The 17,652-nt window shown below is 40.8% G+C and overlaps 1 protein-coding gene across 1 annotated transcript; it reads left to right on the top strand.

Annotated features, from left to right (window-relative positions):
- Positions 1-7,300: 7,300 nt before the first annotated feature.
- pcdh11 (protocadherin 11) lies at positions 7,301-16,572 on the top strand. Its single transcript, XM_085365083.1, has 3 exons — positions 7,301-7,840; positions 13,917-16,424; positions 16,498-16,572. The coding sequence occupies exons 1-3, from the start codon at positions 7,301-7,303 to the stop codon at positions 16,570-16,572; spliced, it is 3,123 nt and encodes a 1,040-aa protein (XP_085221209.1).
- The last annotated feature ends 1,080 nt before the right edge of the window (positions 16,573-17,652 follow it).

Here is a 17,652-nt window from a genome sequence, read left to right as displayed (position 1 = left end):
TGCTGACATCTCAGGAATGTCTGAAAAGAATTCAAATCTCAGATCATTACACAAACGTGCCATTGTTACAGTAGTCCCTCACTGAAGGCTTTGTATAAACGCGAACAGTGCCCCCCTCTTGCTTTCAGGTAGATTCCTGGAGCACTCTGTCTACAGCAAACAGCAGAGGCATCTGTGGTCCACGTATACCCCAACATCCACCTACTGTACATCTCAGTGCGAACATCTCTCCAACGCAGTGCGGCTTTAAGAGAACCGGGGCTCTTAAATCTGAGCTTGGCTCCTCCTACCTCCATGATGTCAGTCGGAGGGAGAGCGAGAGGGAGAGAGGTGAGCAGCATTGAGGAACTGAGTTCATACAATACTACTGAGACATCTACAGCTTAGCAGACAGATACGGTGAACCGCCTATCCCGGCTCCTGTAAGTGATGCTGCACTGAGGCACACTTTGATCCAACTCCACTGGGGGGGCGATGCGCTCTATGCATCCCGCATTTAAGAGTTTTTTTGGGGGAGAGCGCGTACAGCCTTGAATCAGTCAAAACAAGTGGTTATAACATTAAAATAGGTTTAAGCTTTCACTTCTTCATCAGAAGTCTCTCTCTGTTTTTTTCGCCCTCTTGGATTTAAGTTTGATGTGCGGTTTAAGAGGCTTTTAACGCACACACGTGCAAGTTTGCTGCCAGCTGGCGAAAATAGGAATTTCAAGGCAAATTAGGCTAGAGAGACAAAGTTTATGTAAAACAAGCGTGGATCACTGCGTATCTCCGCCTGTGGGATTGTGAGCCCAATACATCCGAAGAGGAATTACAGCGTCCTTTAAGTTGATCGCTGTGCATGCCCTTTTTCTCTTGCACGGGAGGACCACATTTTTTTTAGCACATGGATAAGTTTTTGTAGTGGATAACATTTTTTCTACGCTTCTTTCCGATTTTGATGAGGATCCTTTCTGCCCGTTTCCCCCACTTCACATTAATTCATGGCACTTCTTTTTTGTGAATCAGTGATGTCTCTGCGCGACGGTACTCACGGTTGATTTTTTTCATCGTATTCGAACGGAAAGGTAAGCTTCGCTCTTATTTACTACTTTACTGTTAAAAACGAAATGCATTTTACTTTAGCGCTCTCTGAATGTAGGCGCATATGACCGCTCTATCCTGTGTGCGTATTTGGAGAGCTCCATAACCTAATTTATTTACTCTGTACGTACTGAAATTTCGGTAAGGGTGAGGACATGAAGTATATATATTTAAATATATATATATAAAATCAAGGACAACAACATAAACTGGGCGAAATTCGGGGACTGTAAAGCCTAAAAGGTAGTTTGATAGTGTTGCGACAGTGGGTAATTTTGATGCTGAGTAGGTTTTCCTAGAGCTGCTCCAAAGATATAATAGGCGTCCCCGTGAACCGAGTGTAAATACAAATTATCCATTTACACGGTGCATCGTGGAGCATCTAAGCGGAGTTGTCGCACCATGAATGTGTACCGCGTGGCCGGTCACGACTTCGGGCTTTATTTAGTCTTGCTCGTTGCTGATCGCTAGATAGATAGGCCTACTTTCCAAGAGCATCCAACAACAGGGACTTTTCAGCGCAGGTTTCTCAACAGCTTGGCCGCTAAGCTCGGTGCGTGGGTGCGCGGCAACAGCGCGCTCCTGGTCAAGCGGTTTAGCTGTCACAGACCATAACCTCAGGGGCTTTCATCCTGTTCACACTTCTACTCGGGGGGGGGAAGCAAACACGGAGTGAATTTGTTCGAGGAATAATAGTTCAAATAGTCAATATGAATTCCACTTCTTCCTAGAATTAAACACCACGGTTGGCTTTTGTAGATAATTTGCTATACCTGACCCGCATGCATATTATTATTGTGGCTGTTTTGAGAGGCCTGTTAAACTCAGTATTTCCTGGAGAATAACTTCAAATGGTAATGTGAAGCTCCCGAGATGTGCCAGATATTTTGGCAATATCCTCGGCGGTTTATATTAAAAAGGGAGTCAGTGGATGATGGAAGCAAGGTATATACTTTATAAAAAAATATTTTATCATTCACATCCACATTTTAAAATCGCCAAACGCAACTGAACCAACTGACTGTAGTCTTTAATATCCTTGCATGACATGCTCCAAATTTGTTTTATGGCTCTTAGAGGTTGAACTACAGCACTACCGAGTGCTGAGTTTTGGGAGTCATTAACTTGCTCAGGGACACACTATGTGTTCTGAAGAGCTAATACAGTAAGTAACTGTGGTGTCAGGGATTCTTACCAGGAATGGTGTCTTTCTGCATTTGCGTTCAAACTCTTTCCACAGTTATAATTAGTTTATATAATACAGTTAATTAAGGATTTCTCCACAATTTAAGTTCATTTTAGTTCCTCTCTTGGGTGACTTTCTGATGACACACTGTAGCAGATAGCAGAAGGTGTCCTTTTCATTCTTCATCAACTATGACTTATTAAATTTGACTACCTTTATAAAATGTATCTTTTCTGAAATGATTTCAGAATCCACAATGGAAAACTTTTGGAACATTTTGGAAGCGTCTTTCCACATCATTAAGAGAGACATTTATATTTTAGCACTTATTCATAATAGTGAATTTTTTCACAAGTTTTTCATAAGTTTTATTATTTTGATAGTTTCTCTGACTATTTAGGATTGAATTTAGGATTAGTCAACCCAGACCCATAAATAAAAATTTAATACGATTTTAAAATGTACTTACAAGTTATATTTAACTTGAGAGATGACGTAAAACTGCACCAATCGAATCGATCACTGATTTAGCTTTTGGATTTCCATGTATGGACTGCCCTCTTGAGGTCCATGATTACAGCACTTATATTTAGCTTGTCATCTTGGAAATAGCGGAGGTCATTTGTTTACCTGTGTAGTAAAAGTCTTCTTATGCTAGTTAATCTAAGTATTAAATTGATTCAGAGGTGAATATGCAGTGGCTCAGTCAGCCAAACAGCATTGCTTGAATCTACTTAAACATTATGCTAGATATTATGAATCAGAACTTTTTTTTATGTAGTAGGTAACCCTCTTTTTTAGTTGAACTTCACTCTACATACATTGCTGGTATTATTTCCATATCGAGGATATTTTTTCTTGCAGTATAATTACCTTGCACTATTATATTGTCTAAGCACTACAGCTTAGGCAATATAGACATTGCTGAAGTTTCCCAAGAGAAAACAACTTTTGTTCCACCACCATGTGAAGAGAATTGGTCTAGCGGTGTGCACTAAAAAAGAACTGACTGATCATGACAGAAACCTGGTCTGTCAGACTGTCAGCGATCCTTAAAGCTGTTAAAAGGGAAAATGCTCATGACAATCAAACGTATTCCATCTACCGGTGCCCTCTCTTTAAAATCTCTTTGGATCCACAGGCAATATTGATATACAACTGTGGTAAAAACCTGGCTTTGACAGTTAAAGGACTCCAAATGTCAGAGTAACTACACTGAAAGTTTCCAATAAGGGTATCTTTTAGGGGTGAAGGTAGGAGGTGGCAGTAGATGTATGTCTCCTCTCCCGCTGCTCCCTTCAGCGGTTGCAAACCACAGGAAGACCTGTCCATCACACTGTCGTGGAAAGTGATCTCGGGCCAGCCTGCTCCTCTTCGCTGTGTTTCCCAAGAGGGAGGCTTGAGTTTGCCTACTGGATTCAACCTGCTGTCTGGGGCTCAAAATAGCATTTCAGCAGACTAGTGAAATGTAAGCAAAGGAGACACTCTGACTGACACCTAGAATCCCCCTCCTCTTACTTTTTCCCCCTCCAGCATAATTCCTTTCTCACCTAGCTGATCCCTTATGGACAGGTTTTTAAAGAAGTGTGACAAGTGAAAATCACTGCACTTGTTGAAAATCATGGTTCAGAGAAAAGATCCCACATCAAATTAATAGAATACCAGGAGTAAATATGTTCAAGGGCAAGGCGTACCTCTCACTTGTTAAATAGTTAATATTTTAACTTCATTAGTTAAATAGCTACAAATGTGTATTTATCCTGATGTATATGTATATCTGAAATAGAAAAAAAAACGCATTTGCAACACCCATTAGCGATGCAAGGGTGTCTTGCTTATTACTACATTTGTACTCCTGCATGTACTGAATGAAAAACATACTACACGCCTTCATCCTGCAGCACATTATTGTCACTTACCAGAAAGAGGAGATCTAGATCATGCTTTGATCTTTTCTGTTTTTTTCACTTCAGCGAATCACATCCCATTTAAGGATGTAATTTAAACTTCATTTTGCGTCGTGCGAGCTCAGCCTTACACTGCATGGCGACCATCACAGTAAAGCAATTGCTGCTCACTCTAAGAAAGATGCACACTTCAAAGTAAAGTGTGTCACGGTTACTAATAGGATATATCTCATCGATATTTTGACGTGACAGTACAGCACTGCTAATATTGCACGTGTAGAATGAGTAACCCTCACACAGATCAATGTCATCTCGCTTTTTTTTTCTGTTCAACTGTTCTTTAATGAGTCTCGTGCGACTGCTTTGTGAAATGTGGGAAGTCTGTGTCTACACGTTTCATGAATGCCTTGCAATTGTTGGAGATTCAAAACCAGCTTAATTAAATTCTTATTTTTAATCAATTCCCCTTTGTCAGCGGGCAGAAAGCTTCAATAGCTATGAACGCTGTTGCCTTGCCAATTTAGAGGACCCCTGTAGTGCAGTTTAGGTAGTCATACTTTTTCTACAGAATACTGTCTCAAATGGATGGAAATTTTATAAAGTAGGTAATATTATACCTGGATAGCAACAAGTCGGGTATGCGTACAAATTTAAAGTAGAATCTGTAAACTGTTGTGTCGTGGCTGTCATACACATTTGCCATCCTTCGACGCAAATGTGTGTTTGATTTCAAGGCAGCCGCCTTGTGAATACAAATCGATATCTTGTGGATATTCATATAAGGTTAACAAACACTCACTGGGAAAGTTATTAGCTGTTAATTGTGCTGCAATGCAGATGGGTGGTTGTGGCTGTGGGGTGGGGGTATGCTTATAAGACATAAGACTTTTAAGACTTTACCCTTACATGTTGATTAAAAACAGACCAGTAATATAATATTCCTGTCCCCCCCCCCCCCAAAAAAAAAAAAAATCTAGCAAAGAAGGATGCACTTTTGTAATAAGACTTAACTTCTGCCTATTAATGCATATGTGGCAAAACCTCAGTGGAGACCAGCGCAGCTGTGGGTGACACTACGGAATACAGTCTCTTGAGTAAATCCAAGAACGTTAAATGAATGACCTCATAGAAAATGCTAGCTAGCAAATCACATCACACATAGAGTAACTCACTTAATAACAGGTAAGGGTTCAGGGGGCAACATGTATTTGGTGTCACTGGGCAAACAAATTAATAATAACCGTGTGGTATATTAAATTAAAATGCTCTCACAGAGATCTAGTCTCTACTTCTCTCCTATCCTCTTTCTAGGTTTTCAAACAATAGAAAATTTAGCCTGTGACTGCAGACTTTAGTACGTTAGTAACCTTATTAGACCAAATCAGGCGAGCTGTACAAATTAGTATAGTGAATGGAAAAGCCAAGATAGGAGGTATAACACAGTGGCGTAATGTGATAAGCAGGGATAAACAGGGTTTGAGTTTTTGTAGCATATTGACATATTTTTAGCTTGTAGTATGTGCATATGTCCATGTGCTCAGAACTGAAAGGGGGGAGCTGCAGGAGGGCTGCCATTTTTAAAATCTGGTATTTTTTTTCCCTGCAACCTTTTCTCACTTTCTGCCTACTGCAGCTTTAACCAGTGGAAAGCAGTCAATATTTATGCTACAATATGTGCTGAATTGTAAGGTATTACTCAGTATCGTCTTCCGATGAGCTACCTGGATTTTAGCAATCGAGGATCTTGCGCTTTGGCAAGCTTTTGTACTTGTACAAAAGAAAAATGTATAACAGACTCAAACGAATTGGGACTCTGTGCTTGAAAAGTCATCAGTGAATATTGTTAACTTATGTGAAATCAGCCTCACTGTGTTTTAAACATTTTTGCCTTGCAAACAGCAAACTGTGTGCAGTTTAAATTTAATGCTGGAGATAAAACATTTGCTAGCATGTAATGAAGTTCAGATTAAATTTCTCTAATTTGACTAATGGTGGCTCTCGCAATAAATCATTTCACGTTGTTGTTTCCTTCTACTGCTCTTACTTAAAACAATGCTTTTATCATACTGTGCTAGTTTACGCACACACGGACGTTCATGAAATATTTGAGAGCTCGATTGTTTACATTCCAAACAAATGATAATCTCCATTAATAGCTGCTGTCAAGCGGTACAACTCCAAGTGTCTGTGTGTGTGCATGTGTGTGTGTGTGCGTTCATGCATGGAAGCAACAGTGCTTAAGGCTCATTTCTGCTTTTTCCAAATGAGCCAAAGCCTGCGTGTGGATGCGCTTTATAAGGACACTACTGTAGCATATTGACTTAGACCGACTCATATATGATGGCGGAACAGCAGAACGGTGGTTAGTACTGCCTCAAAGCAAAAGGGCGCCTGCGTGGGTTCTCTCTTTGTACACTGGCTTCCTCCCACAGTCCAGAGACATACAAGTTAGTTAAATTGGTGATTCCAAATTGGCTGTAGGTGTGAATGTGAGCATGAGTGGTTGTCTGTCTGTCTCTCTGTGTTAGCCTGTGATAGATTGGCGACCTGTCCAGCGTGTACTCTGCTTTTGCCCTATGACAGCTGGGCTCCAACCCCCCACAGCAACTCTCAAATGGACAAGCGGTTAGGGAAATGGATGGATATAAATGAAGCTTTTATCCAATTTTTTGGTTCTTCTTTTTTCAGGCAAAGTAGTTTGTTAACAAGTTTTGAAAGAAAACTATTTCATTGTAACACTGAATCTAACTGCTTTCATACTTCTCAATAAAAATATTAAATGGTTCATTACAGCGATGAAATGGATTGATGGAATGCATGAACTACTAGCCTTTACGTGTCCGCTTGCTCAACGGATGTCATCAAAGGTTAATTGTGTAAAACTGCCATTAATTTGCTCTCAAAGACATGGGAAGGATGTTGGCTCATAACTAGTTAGGATGAAGAGGTCAAGTTGAAAACTCTCCATGAGGGAAAATAGTACTAATTACAGCAGAACTTGAATACCGTGTAATTTTCTGCACTGACATTGTGCGTTCTGTCTTTCTCTCTTCTTTTTTTCCCCTCTGGCTCGTCTGTCATGACAGATTTGCTGCAGTGAAAGTGAGGCTCCCATCTACTCTTGAGTATGGACTTAGCAAGTCAGGCTCATGTGCTGGTGGTCTTGCTCACCTGTGTGGTCTTACAATGCCAGGCCCAGGAGAGGGACTACACAGTGAAGGAGGAGCAACCAGAGAACGTCCGAATTGGGAATCTGCGCAAGGACCTGGACCTGAACCTAGACCCCAGCATCAGGCTATCCTCGCCGTTGCAGTTCAAGCCTGTGTATAAAACGGGCGATGTGCCTTTGGTGAGGGTGGAGGCTAACACAGGGGAGATCTTTACCACCAATCACAGAATTGACCGGGAGAAGCTGTGCTCCGGGGTCTTCAATGAGAAACGCTGCTATTACGAGATTGAGGTGGCAGTGTTGCCGGATGAGATCTTCAGATTGGTCAAGATCCGCTTCCTGATTGAGGATGTGAATGACAACGCACCCCTTTTCCAGTCCACTGTAATAAACATCTCCATCCCAGAGAACACAGCCATTAACACACGATACCCGGTGCCCTCAGCATTTGACCCTGATGTTGGGATCAATGGGATCCAACATTATGAACTAGTCAAGGTGAGGATTAAGCCTGTTTCATTATTGATATCTAAAAAGAGAAAAAAAGGAATAAAGTATTTTGTTGTGGTCTTTGAAATCTTATTAATGTTAAAATGGAAAATGAAATAAGGCGGTATTTACTTATACATTAGTGAATTTTCAAAAGATTATTGGAAGTATTGGAAGAATCAAGTTTTTTAAATATCTGGTTCAAAGTGGATTTTGTAATGAGCTTTTTCATTAATGAACCTGAAATGTTTAACAGACCTCCGATGGATCTAATGCTTTTTGTTGGTTCTTCCGATTTCGGATGTTGTATTTGATTCTTTTACGAATTACGATTTTGTTTAAAAATCACTGTGTCTGAGTCCCTAGCACTAATGTATCCCTGTTTTGTTTGATATGTGCTGAACTCTCAACTGTAACAAATTCATTAATAATCAAACTCATCCAGGTATCAGAAAAGAATTTCCACGTAAAGACTAATTAAAATATCAACTTCACTATAATACTCCATGCTGGCAGCCTAAACTAAATGCTGTTTCTTCCAAATTAAATGGAGTAGTAAGTGACTGAAAGAATATGGCCCGAAGCACTGTGTTACTGGAACAGCATTCAAGGTACACGTTTACTGAAAGGACTAAATAAAATAAATAAACTTTAATTGTCTGTTAGGTATGTAACTTTCCGAGCGGTTACAGCCACACATTTGAGAGATTGAAAACGATTGTAGTAATTTGTTTTGGAGAAACACTTTTAAAGAACAAACACACAATAGAAAGTATGAAATTAATTGTCTGACTTTCTTCGAAGCAAGCACAATATTCAGTGCTCACATTATTGATTAAGCTGTGACAAACTCTTATGCCTGCAACATGCCACCTGTGTACATCAGGTCTGAATAGCTGACTATTTGTTAATTAATGAGCTCTTACATCCTTTTTCTTTGTCAGTTTTGTAGACTTCATTTAATACGACTCAGATTCTGCATTAGCTGATTCTTTAAACCCTTTATGGTGCTGTAGAGTGTAGTGCTATCGTGTATATATGCATACTGCAAATGAATTCCCAATTTGCATTGAAAATATGACCTACTTTTTCATACAGTGCAATATGTTGGAGAGTCTAAAAGATTAGATACCAGCCATTAATATCTCCATATGTTTTTCATTAGTAGAGAAGGCTGTTTTCACTGTGTATTAACAGAGAACATGTAGCAGAAAGTGCAGACACATCATAAACTGCATGTCCAGCAACAGGTTACATATGCTAAACATAGCGCATTAAAGCAGGTGTAAAGGAATAAACTGTATTGTTGTAATATGCATCCAGTACAGAACTAGGAAAAGCCTTTTTTCTGCACTGTAATATTCTTTGTTACCTAATGAATTCAGCTCCAAGTTGAAAAATGTAAGATATTATCATGTGTTCTTCAATTATAGTCTAGACAACACTTAAGGCTTTGCAGATAACTAGTGAAGATTACATGATCACATAAAATGAAATTATATAACTTTAATAATAACAAATGCAAAAAAGTTGTTGTACTTAAGGGAACTGTGTGAGGCAGCATGACAAGTACACCGTGGAGTCTCAGATGACGTTAACATTGTGTAGGAATGAACAGAATCATTGCTGTCTGTGTCTGCCTTGAATACCAATTTGCATTTTTAAAGAGTCTCCCCACTGCCAAGACCTCTCCAGCGCAATGTCCTGAATTGTTCATGCCTGGAAAATCACCAACCAAATGTTCTGCTCATTACGATGATCATTTGCAATAATTTTCTTTACCCTTTCTACAATATGGAGCTTTCTAAAAGCTGTACCTAGGCTGTGGTTGTGTTATCTTTTCCAGGAAAGTCTTCTTTCAGCATCCTTGGCTCCACAGCCCCGTTTCGGTACTTCTCATTATATTCTCATTGTATTCAAGATTAATTTGCTTGTATCCCAGGTTCCATATGAGTAAAACGATGTAGGGTGAAGCATTAAAGTGAGTTGGATGCACTTTCAGCCTTTGGTATGTTTTATTTCAGTGGTGAAGTAGAAAGCCAGGGGTTTAGGGGGGAAGGAATGTGTAAGCAATTCCTAGAATAGCTCTTGGCCGCTAAGCCACCCTTGGACTATCTTTGTATGGTCCTGTGAGATTTGTCTCAGAAGCTCCCTCAGAATGATAGTTTGCCCAGTTTTTTTCTCATGTTGTACAGGGCACAGTGCTAAAATTGCTTCCATTGTGTAGCACAATGAGCCATACTCAGTGGTGTGTCACTCCACATGTAACTTGCCTGAGTTGTCAATATACAGAAGAAATGAAAGAAACATGGTGGCCTTTTTTGTGCAACTTCCTTCTTTTTCAAAGCCAAGAAGGACAACGGGTAATTTCGTCCTACACAGTGCTCCAGCTCCACATATAATGGTTGGTAATCATACTTTGAGCAAAACTCCACCATCAGTGCAGCGGTGTGTTACGTCACCTGAATTGAATAGAAGTTGTCCTAAGAAATGGTCAAGGTCAGAGAAAGTAATCACATGCATGACTGGAGAAGAATCCCCCAGGAAGGGAGATTTGATCACTACATATTCACAGGATAAGTCGGGTCAACACAGAAACGTACTCAGGACTAAATGAGATTTTAGCGTTTGTTTTCCTCTCGCTTTTTACAATTTCAAAAGTTGGCACCGTTCTTTATTCCGGTGCTTGGTACTTGACATGTGCCCTTGCATTCACGTCAGCATCTTTCAGTAGATTTAAAACAGAATATATTTAGTTTAAATTTGATTCTGTCACTAGCTTGACTATGTTCCACTAATAAAACAATGTCTGTATTTAGGGCATTTATGCTTAACCTTATTCCAACAACATATTTTGTCTGAAGTTATTTCCAAGTCCAATCCACTGTTTTGTTTTGTTTTTTTACATTTCTAACTGAAATATACCTTAGATTTGAAGCGGAGTAGTCTTTTTTTCTGGTACTCCAAGTCTGAGCCTGACCAAATTCATTCCCAAACTGATTTGAAGATGCAAAATTTATTCAAGCTTCATTCCCATGTAGCAAGAAAAATGTGATTAATTCATTGCATGGCGCCTATAGGCATTGAATATTTGGGTGGAGAACTTACTCTCAAGCATTTCTACTTTTCATTAGCATCCTATTTTGACACATTTTCTTCTTCTAGGGGTTGACGAAAAGAGGCAAACACTTCCTAGGTTCCTTTGTCTTAATTATATGCATGAGATCATGGCCAGGGGCAAAAGGGGATGAGGGATAGAGAGAAAGAATGAGGAAGAGAGAGAGAGAGAGAGAGAGAGAGAGAGAGAGAGAGAGAGAGAGAGAGAGAGTTTCTATCAGCATTATAAAGAGGTGCTATAGCTTGTGATGAATACCTCTGCCTATTTAGTCCCATCCATGGGCATCACCGTGACTAGAGTCTTCCTGATATATTCACAGCCCAATCTGAGTCTCCTCTGAGTTTTAATAAGGTCATCAAATTGAGTGAAAGATGCATCTACTGATAATCTGAGGCACTGTCGGCAAAATGGGGTTCAGATTCATCCTTCCCTCATCATCTGCCACCTCTGCTTCTGTCAGTGTCCCTCAATCATTTTCATTTAAATTAGCCAACTCTGATTAGATTTTGTACTTCACAAACCTCACATATACGGTGCTCTAATCCCCCCCTTGGCTTCCAGAGAACCTGTGGCCCTGTAATGTGGGATGAAAGGCAAGTCATCAAAGTTCAAGAAGACATGTACCTGTACGGAATATGTGAGGTGGCAGAGCAAGGCATGGTCTAATGTGCACACTTGACCGTTTAGAGAGCTTTGTCCTTCTCACTCAGCCTTAAGGTTTCCAGTGAGTGATTCATGCTAGTATTTGGCCTTTTCTTAGCCTGCCCTAGATCTTATCACAATCCACCAGACTAATTCTGCATTCAGGAGGATGCACAGCCTGAGAGATAGCTCTCCCCAAGTTATTGAAATGCGGTGAGTGCTGCCTTGTCAGTTGTAAAATTGTGTGGAAAAAAGACAAAAGCATAGAGGAAACGCTGGCTTATAAATCATTGTGCAGCATTCCCTTTGACACATGCTAACTCGACATCCTACTATTAACATCGGGCTTTGCGAAAATATCAGCGTGCAGCTATACTGTGCCGAATCTGCAAACTATTCAAACGACTGAGGATTGAGGAGATCTGTATAGCTCGAGTAGTGCTTAACAATACAGCCCCTAGAATGTTGTCTTGGACTTTTCAGTTAGAAATACTTCTGCTGGGTACATAAAGATTCAGCAGAGTTTATCCATAAGGCAATTTTTTTTCTACAGTTCCACGCAGAGTTTTATATGCAATGTCTGCTTATCCCTATATGACTTTTGCTTGCCAGAAGGATGACAAAATAAGGTCTGAAAGATCATTGCTGCAGTGTTGGCTGTTTTAAGTAGTTCTGTCAATCACTGACATGTTGACAACATTCCCTCTGCAAGCAATTTTTCAGAGTACACAATAATTTACATGCTGCAGCTGCACGTTTTCTTGTGTCGGCTACAAAGCTATGTTGGCACAAGGACAGTTCTAGATGTTGAAACCTACTGAGGACTCTTGTGCTCACAATTTGGTTGAAGTGTTTCTCCCTTGAATAAGCAGAATGTATATATCTTAATCTCATTTGATAGCTGTGCCTAGACAGAGTAATCTCTTCCAACATTATGTGCAGCATGAAGCTTATCTCTTTAAAGAGGATGCTTTTTCTTGTTTTACCATGAAACTGCTTCTGACTGAAAGAGCTTCAAAGGGCTTCTTTGTTTCATAATGTGCATGCAGCTCATTCATGGGCTTGATCGTCTTCTTATTTCCTCCCCCTACTCTCTCTCTCTCTCACTCTCTGTTTTTTTCCCTCTCTCCCTCATACTAGTATGCTATGGTATGGATCCATACCATGTATTTGTCAGGACTACGAAAATAGTGAACATTAATGCTAGTTTTTTAGGGGGGTGGAAGGCAATTACTCTTAGCATTGAGTGCCAGATCCTCGGGTTTATCATGTGGATTATTCTTGTATTTGTTTTTATCATCCTCCAGCTTTACTTTTGCCTAGATTTAGCTCCTCCTGACTGAAAAGCATTTCTAATATGCAGACTTTTTAACTGTCTTTCTTTTTATGTATAGAGACTTCTTGAGGCGTGTGCAAGTGCTTTATTGGTGTGTCTCCATTCTTGGCTGTCTCTCACTCCTATGTCAAAGTTTAAATGTTTATAAAGACAGCTGTTTTATTTTAACTTGAGACTGTACAGAAAGGTTGAGTGAAGTCTGATTTTATTGATAGTAGCAGAAACTGGATGATGAGGATAAAAAGGTAAACAAATCTCTTAAAGTAGTAGTTAGTCGAAACAGATCATTTACTAAAAAATGGTCATTTGAAAAGGATTTATTACCAAGTATTTCATATATTTTTTGGGATGTGTTTAGAAAGTGTCAAAACAAAAAGCCTGAAAAAAAGCTGATGATTAGCATGTTTGCACATTTGCAGGGACCCAACTGAGATGAGCAGAGCAGAGCAAAGAGCCAGCTGCCTTTGTTGAAGAATTTCCCAGGCTGTTTAACTTGACATTCATCAGGATGCATAAGAAGGGCTACAAAGGAACCTGAATAACCTAAGGAGAAACCTCAACAAGATGTTTGTTGTTATAAGATAATTGAAAAATCTGCAATTTAAGAACAAAAATGCCCAAGGATGCCTTGGAATTGTTATCACATATTTCTTTGTTATTACCCAAGTCAAAATGTGATGTTCTTAGTTATGGTACTAATATATCAGTCGAGTCTGGTTTTATTGAAGTGGCTTAGCAATTTTTGCACCAAATGAAACTCACACTGTCTTGTGCCAGACAGTATAAAGGGGAAAGCCCCTAAAAAACAAACAAAGAAACAAAAACTTAAGGATAAAATCCTGTAAGAAATGTCATTTGAAGTTAAAAACAATGAGTGGACATGTAAAATGCTATTTAACACTAACAAGCTGGTTTCATTTTGTTTCCATTATTCAAATAGGTATATAAAATCAACACCTACAATTAAATATATTGTCCTGTCTTTGCAGAGTGTCAGTGAGTTTGGCTTAGACATCATTGAGACGCCCGAAGGTGACAAGTGGCCGCAGCTTATTGTTCAGCAGAACCTGGATCGTGAACAGAAGGATACCTTTGTCATGAAGATAAAGGTGGAGGATGGTGGCAACCCTCCCAAATCCAGCACAGCCATTCTCCAAGTCACCATTTCTGACGTCAATGACAATCGCCCCATTTTCAAGGACAGTGAGCTGGAAGTCACAGTACCAGAAAACGCACCAGTGGGAACATCGGTCGCTCAGCTTCATGCCACGGATGCAGACTTGGGTTCCAATGCGCAGATCCACTTTGCCTTCAGCAACCAGATCTCTTCCTCGACCAAACGTCACTTTGCCATCAACAGCTCTACTGGACTTATCACTGTGAAGCAGCCACTGGACAGGGAGGTAACTCCTGTTCATAAACTCATTGTCCTGGCCAGTGATGGCAGCTCCACCCCTTCCAGAGCCACAGTGACTGTTAATGTAACAGACATTAATGACAATGTTCCCTCTATAGACACTCGCTACATTATCAACCTGGTTAATGGAACTGTTCTGCTGTCTGAGAATGCACCTCTGAACACCAAAATAGCCCTAATTACTGTTACTGACAAGGATGCAGATCTTTATGGCAAAGTAGCTTGCTACACTGACCATGATGTTCCTTTTCGATTGAAGCCTGTCTTTAATGATCAGTTTTTACTCGAGACAGCTGCTCCTCTAGATTATGAGACGACTCGAGAATATGCAATTAAGATAGTGGCCTCGGATAGGGGGACACCTCCTTTGAACACTTCAGCTATGGTCTTAATTAAAATCAAGGATGAGAACGACAATGCGCCCATCTTTCCCCAGCCAGAAATCCAGCTTTCCATACCGGAGAACAATGACCCCTCTACACAGTTAATAAAAATAAGCGCCACTGACGCAGACAGTGGACATAATGCAGAGATTATTTATACTCTCAGCCCTGATGCGCCTGATGGGTTTAACATTGACAGACGGTCAGGAATTCTCTCTGTTGGCAAACGACTGGACAGAGAGAAGCAGGAGAGGTACTCATTCACTGTCATAGCGAGGGACAATGGCTCTACATCCCTGCAGAGCAATGTCACTGTCAAGCTAATTGTCCAGGACCTTAATGACAACAGCCCAACTTTCACACACCCTGAGTACAACTTCTATGTGCCTGAAAACCTGCCTCTCTATGGAACTGTTGGTTTAATCACAGTAACGGATGCAGATGCAGGAGATAATGCTGTTGTAACTTTGTCCATTTTGAATGGGAAAGACAATTTTATCATTGACCCCCAAACTGGCGTGATCAAACCCAATATTACCTTTGATAGGGAACAGCAAAGCTCCTACACATTTATGGTAAAGGCAGTTGATGGAGGACAACCTCCAAGCTCCTCCTATGCCAAGGTCACTATCAATGTAGTCGATGTGAATGACAATCGCCCCGTGTTCGTCATTCCGTCCTCCAATTACTCATATGACCTAGTGCGAACCACCACCACCCCTGGTGCTGTGGTCACCAGAGTGTTTGCCATTGACAATGACACTGGTATGAATGCTGAACTGCAATACAGTCTTATTAGCAGCATCATCATTACATCTAGGGTCTCCCCTCGAGGTCTCTTTGCCATCGACAAAACAACGGGTAACATAACACTGCAGGAGAAAATAGTTGCAGCTGATCAGGGGCTGCACAGGCTGGTAGTCAAAGTCAAAGATTTAGGCCAGCCGGAGTCATTACATGCTATTGCACTCGTTCACTTGTTTGTAAATGACTCTGTGTCAAATGCTACCTTTATACAAGAGCAACTGCGAAAAAGTATGGAGACACCATTGGATCGCAACATAGGGGACAGTGAGGTAGCCCCTCAAGCTAACGGATATGTGATTGTCGTCATAGCTATCATAGCAGGGACCATGACTGTCATCTTGGTGATATTTGTGACCGCTTTAGTGCGCTGCCGACAGACACCCAGACATAAAGTAGTGCAGAAGGGCAAGCAAAGTGGAGAGTGGGTGTCACCTAACCAAGAAAACCGTCAGATCAAGAAAAAGAAGAAGAGAAAGAAGCGATCTCCTAAGAGCCTCCTCCTGAACTTTGTGACCATAGATGAATCCAAGCCTGACGACCCCACGCACGAGCATGTTAATGGCACACTGGATCTCCCTGTGGAGCTAGAGGAGCAAACCATGGGGAAGTACAACTGGGCAACCACGCCGACCACCTTCAAACCTGACAGCCCCGATTTAGCCAAGCATTACAAATCTGCATCCCCTCAGCCTACGTTTCAAATCAAACCCGAAACACCAGTGGCCCCAAAGAAACACCACGTGATCCAGGAGCTCCCCTTGGACAACACATTTGTGGTGGGATGTGACTCACTCTCCAAATGCTCATCGACTAGCTCCGACCCATACAGTGTCTCAGAGTGCAGCTGTCAGGGGGGATTCAAGACTGCGGGGCAAAGCACCAACCGACAGGTAATTCATGACTTCCTTTTTAAACCCACCCACACTAGTCCCCACTCACGCTCCCCTTGCTGTCCTCTGGTAGGTGATGTTAAAGGGGGTGGGTGGGAGCATGAAGGAAGGGGATTTACCTACACAGACCATGACCATGTCTTCATGAATGTCATTTCCACCTAAAAATGGGAAGAAATGAAACAAACAAAAATGAAAGAAAACGTAATTTGTTGCAATTAATGCAGCAAACCTTCCACTGTACTGTTGTTAATCCACCCTGTTTTCATTTTGACCATTTAAATGCAACCATAACTGTATAATCATTTACCATAAAACATGCTCAGCTTTCAAAATCCAATCTTTGAGCAATGGAAGCAGAACAACTACAGTGGCTAGCTGTTTTAAAATGGACAGGGAGTAGTTGCTGGCGGTGCAAACTGGGATATGCAGCAACTCTGAATTTGAGTTATTAGGATGAATGAAGCTGTGACTATTTGGCTAACATTGTCAAAGGCACAAGTGTGAAAGTAAAAGTGCAAAAAAAGAAAAAAAATGTGCTAAAACAACTTGATAAAGAAATCCCATATTTTTGTGGCTTCAGTCGTGAAAATATTAAGTCCTAGCTTAACTGTGCCAGTGCTTCTTTGTGGGAGTGAAACTCATTTGAATGCCAAGGTATAGCAAAGGGCTTATGATTCCCTAAGAGATATTTGCCAAATGTGAAGTGCCCCAATAAATAAAAACTGGCAAAGGGAAATAAATGTAAATCAGAAGTAAGGAGAGGTGGCCTTGCTCTGTGCTGACAGCCAGAGCAGAGCGCTGTGGGGAAGACTGAGTACTGTTTGGGGCGGGGGAGAGAGAGAGAGAGAGAGAGAGGGGGGGGGTCACAAGGATCAAGGTGACGCAGAGCCTTGAGACCAGTATACTTAAACACCAAGGGAGCAGTAAAATAAAAAAGCCAGCCAGGCCAGTGTTGCATTTAGCCCATAAATGTCCTACTTTAATGACCCCAATTATTGTTATAAATGGCATATGTTGATTCAAATACTTTACATTTTTTAAATGGTCTCACGTTAGAGAGGATCACAACAAAGGTTTGCCACACTGATGTGTTGCAGTTTGTGTTCGACAGGGTGATGTTGTTGTATTTCTAATACGTGACAAAGTAATATCATGTTGATATTTGACCTGCTATCACTCTGACGATGGAATTAATGAAGGTTGATTGGTCTGTGCGTGGGGTCGT

The sequence above is a fragment of the Diplotaxodon limnothrissa genome, linkage group LG2 (assembly GCF_057381915.1).
Source record: "Diplotaxodon limnothrissa isolate DT_005_m linkage group LG2, D_limnothrissa_male_GT1.1, whole genome shotgun sequence".
Lineage (NCBI taxonomy): Eukaryota > Metazoa > Chordata > Actinopteri > Cichliformes > Cichlidae > Diplotaxodon > Diplotaxodon limnothrissa.
The sequence above is the reverse complement of the archived record's forward strand: the minus strand, read 5'-3'. Positions and strand labels throughout refer to the sequence as shown.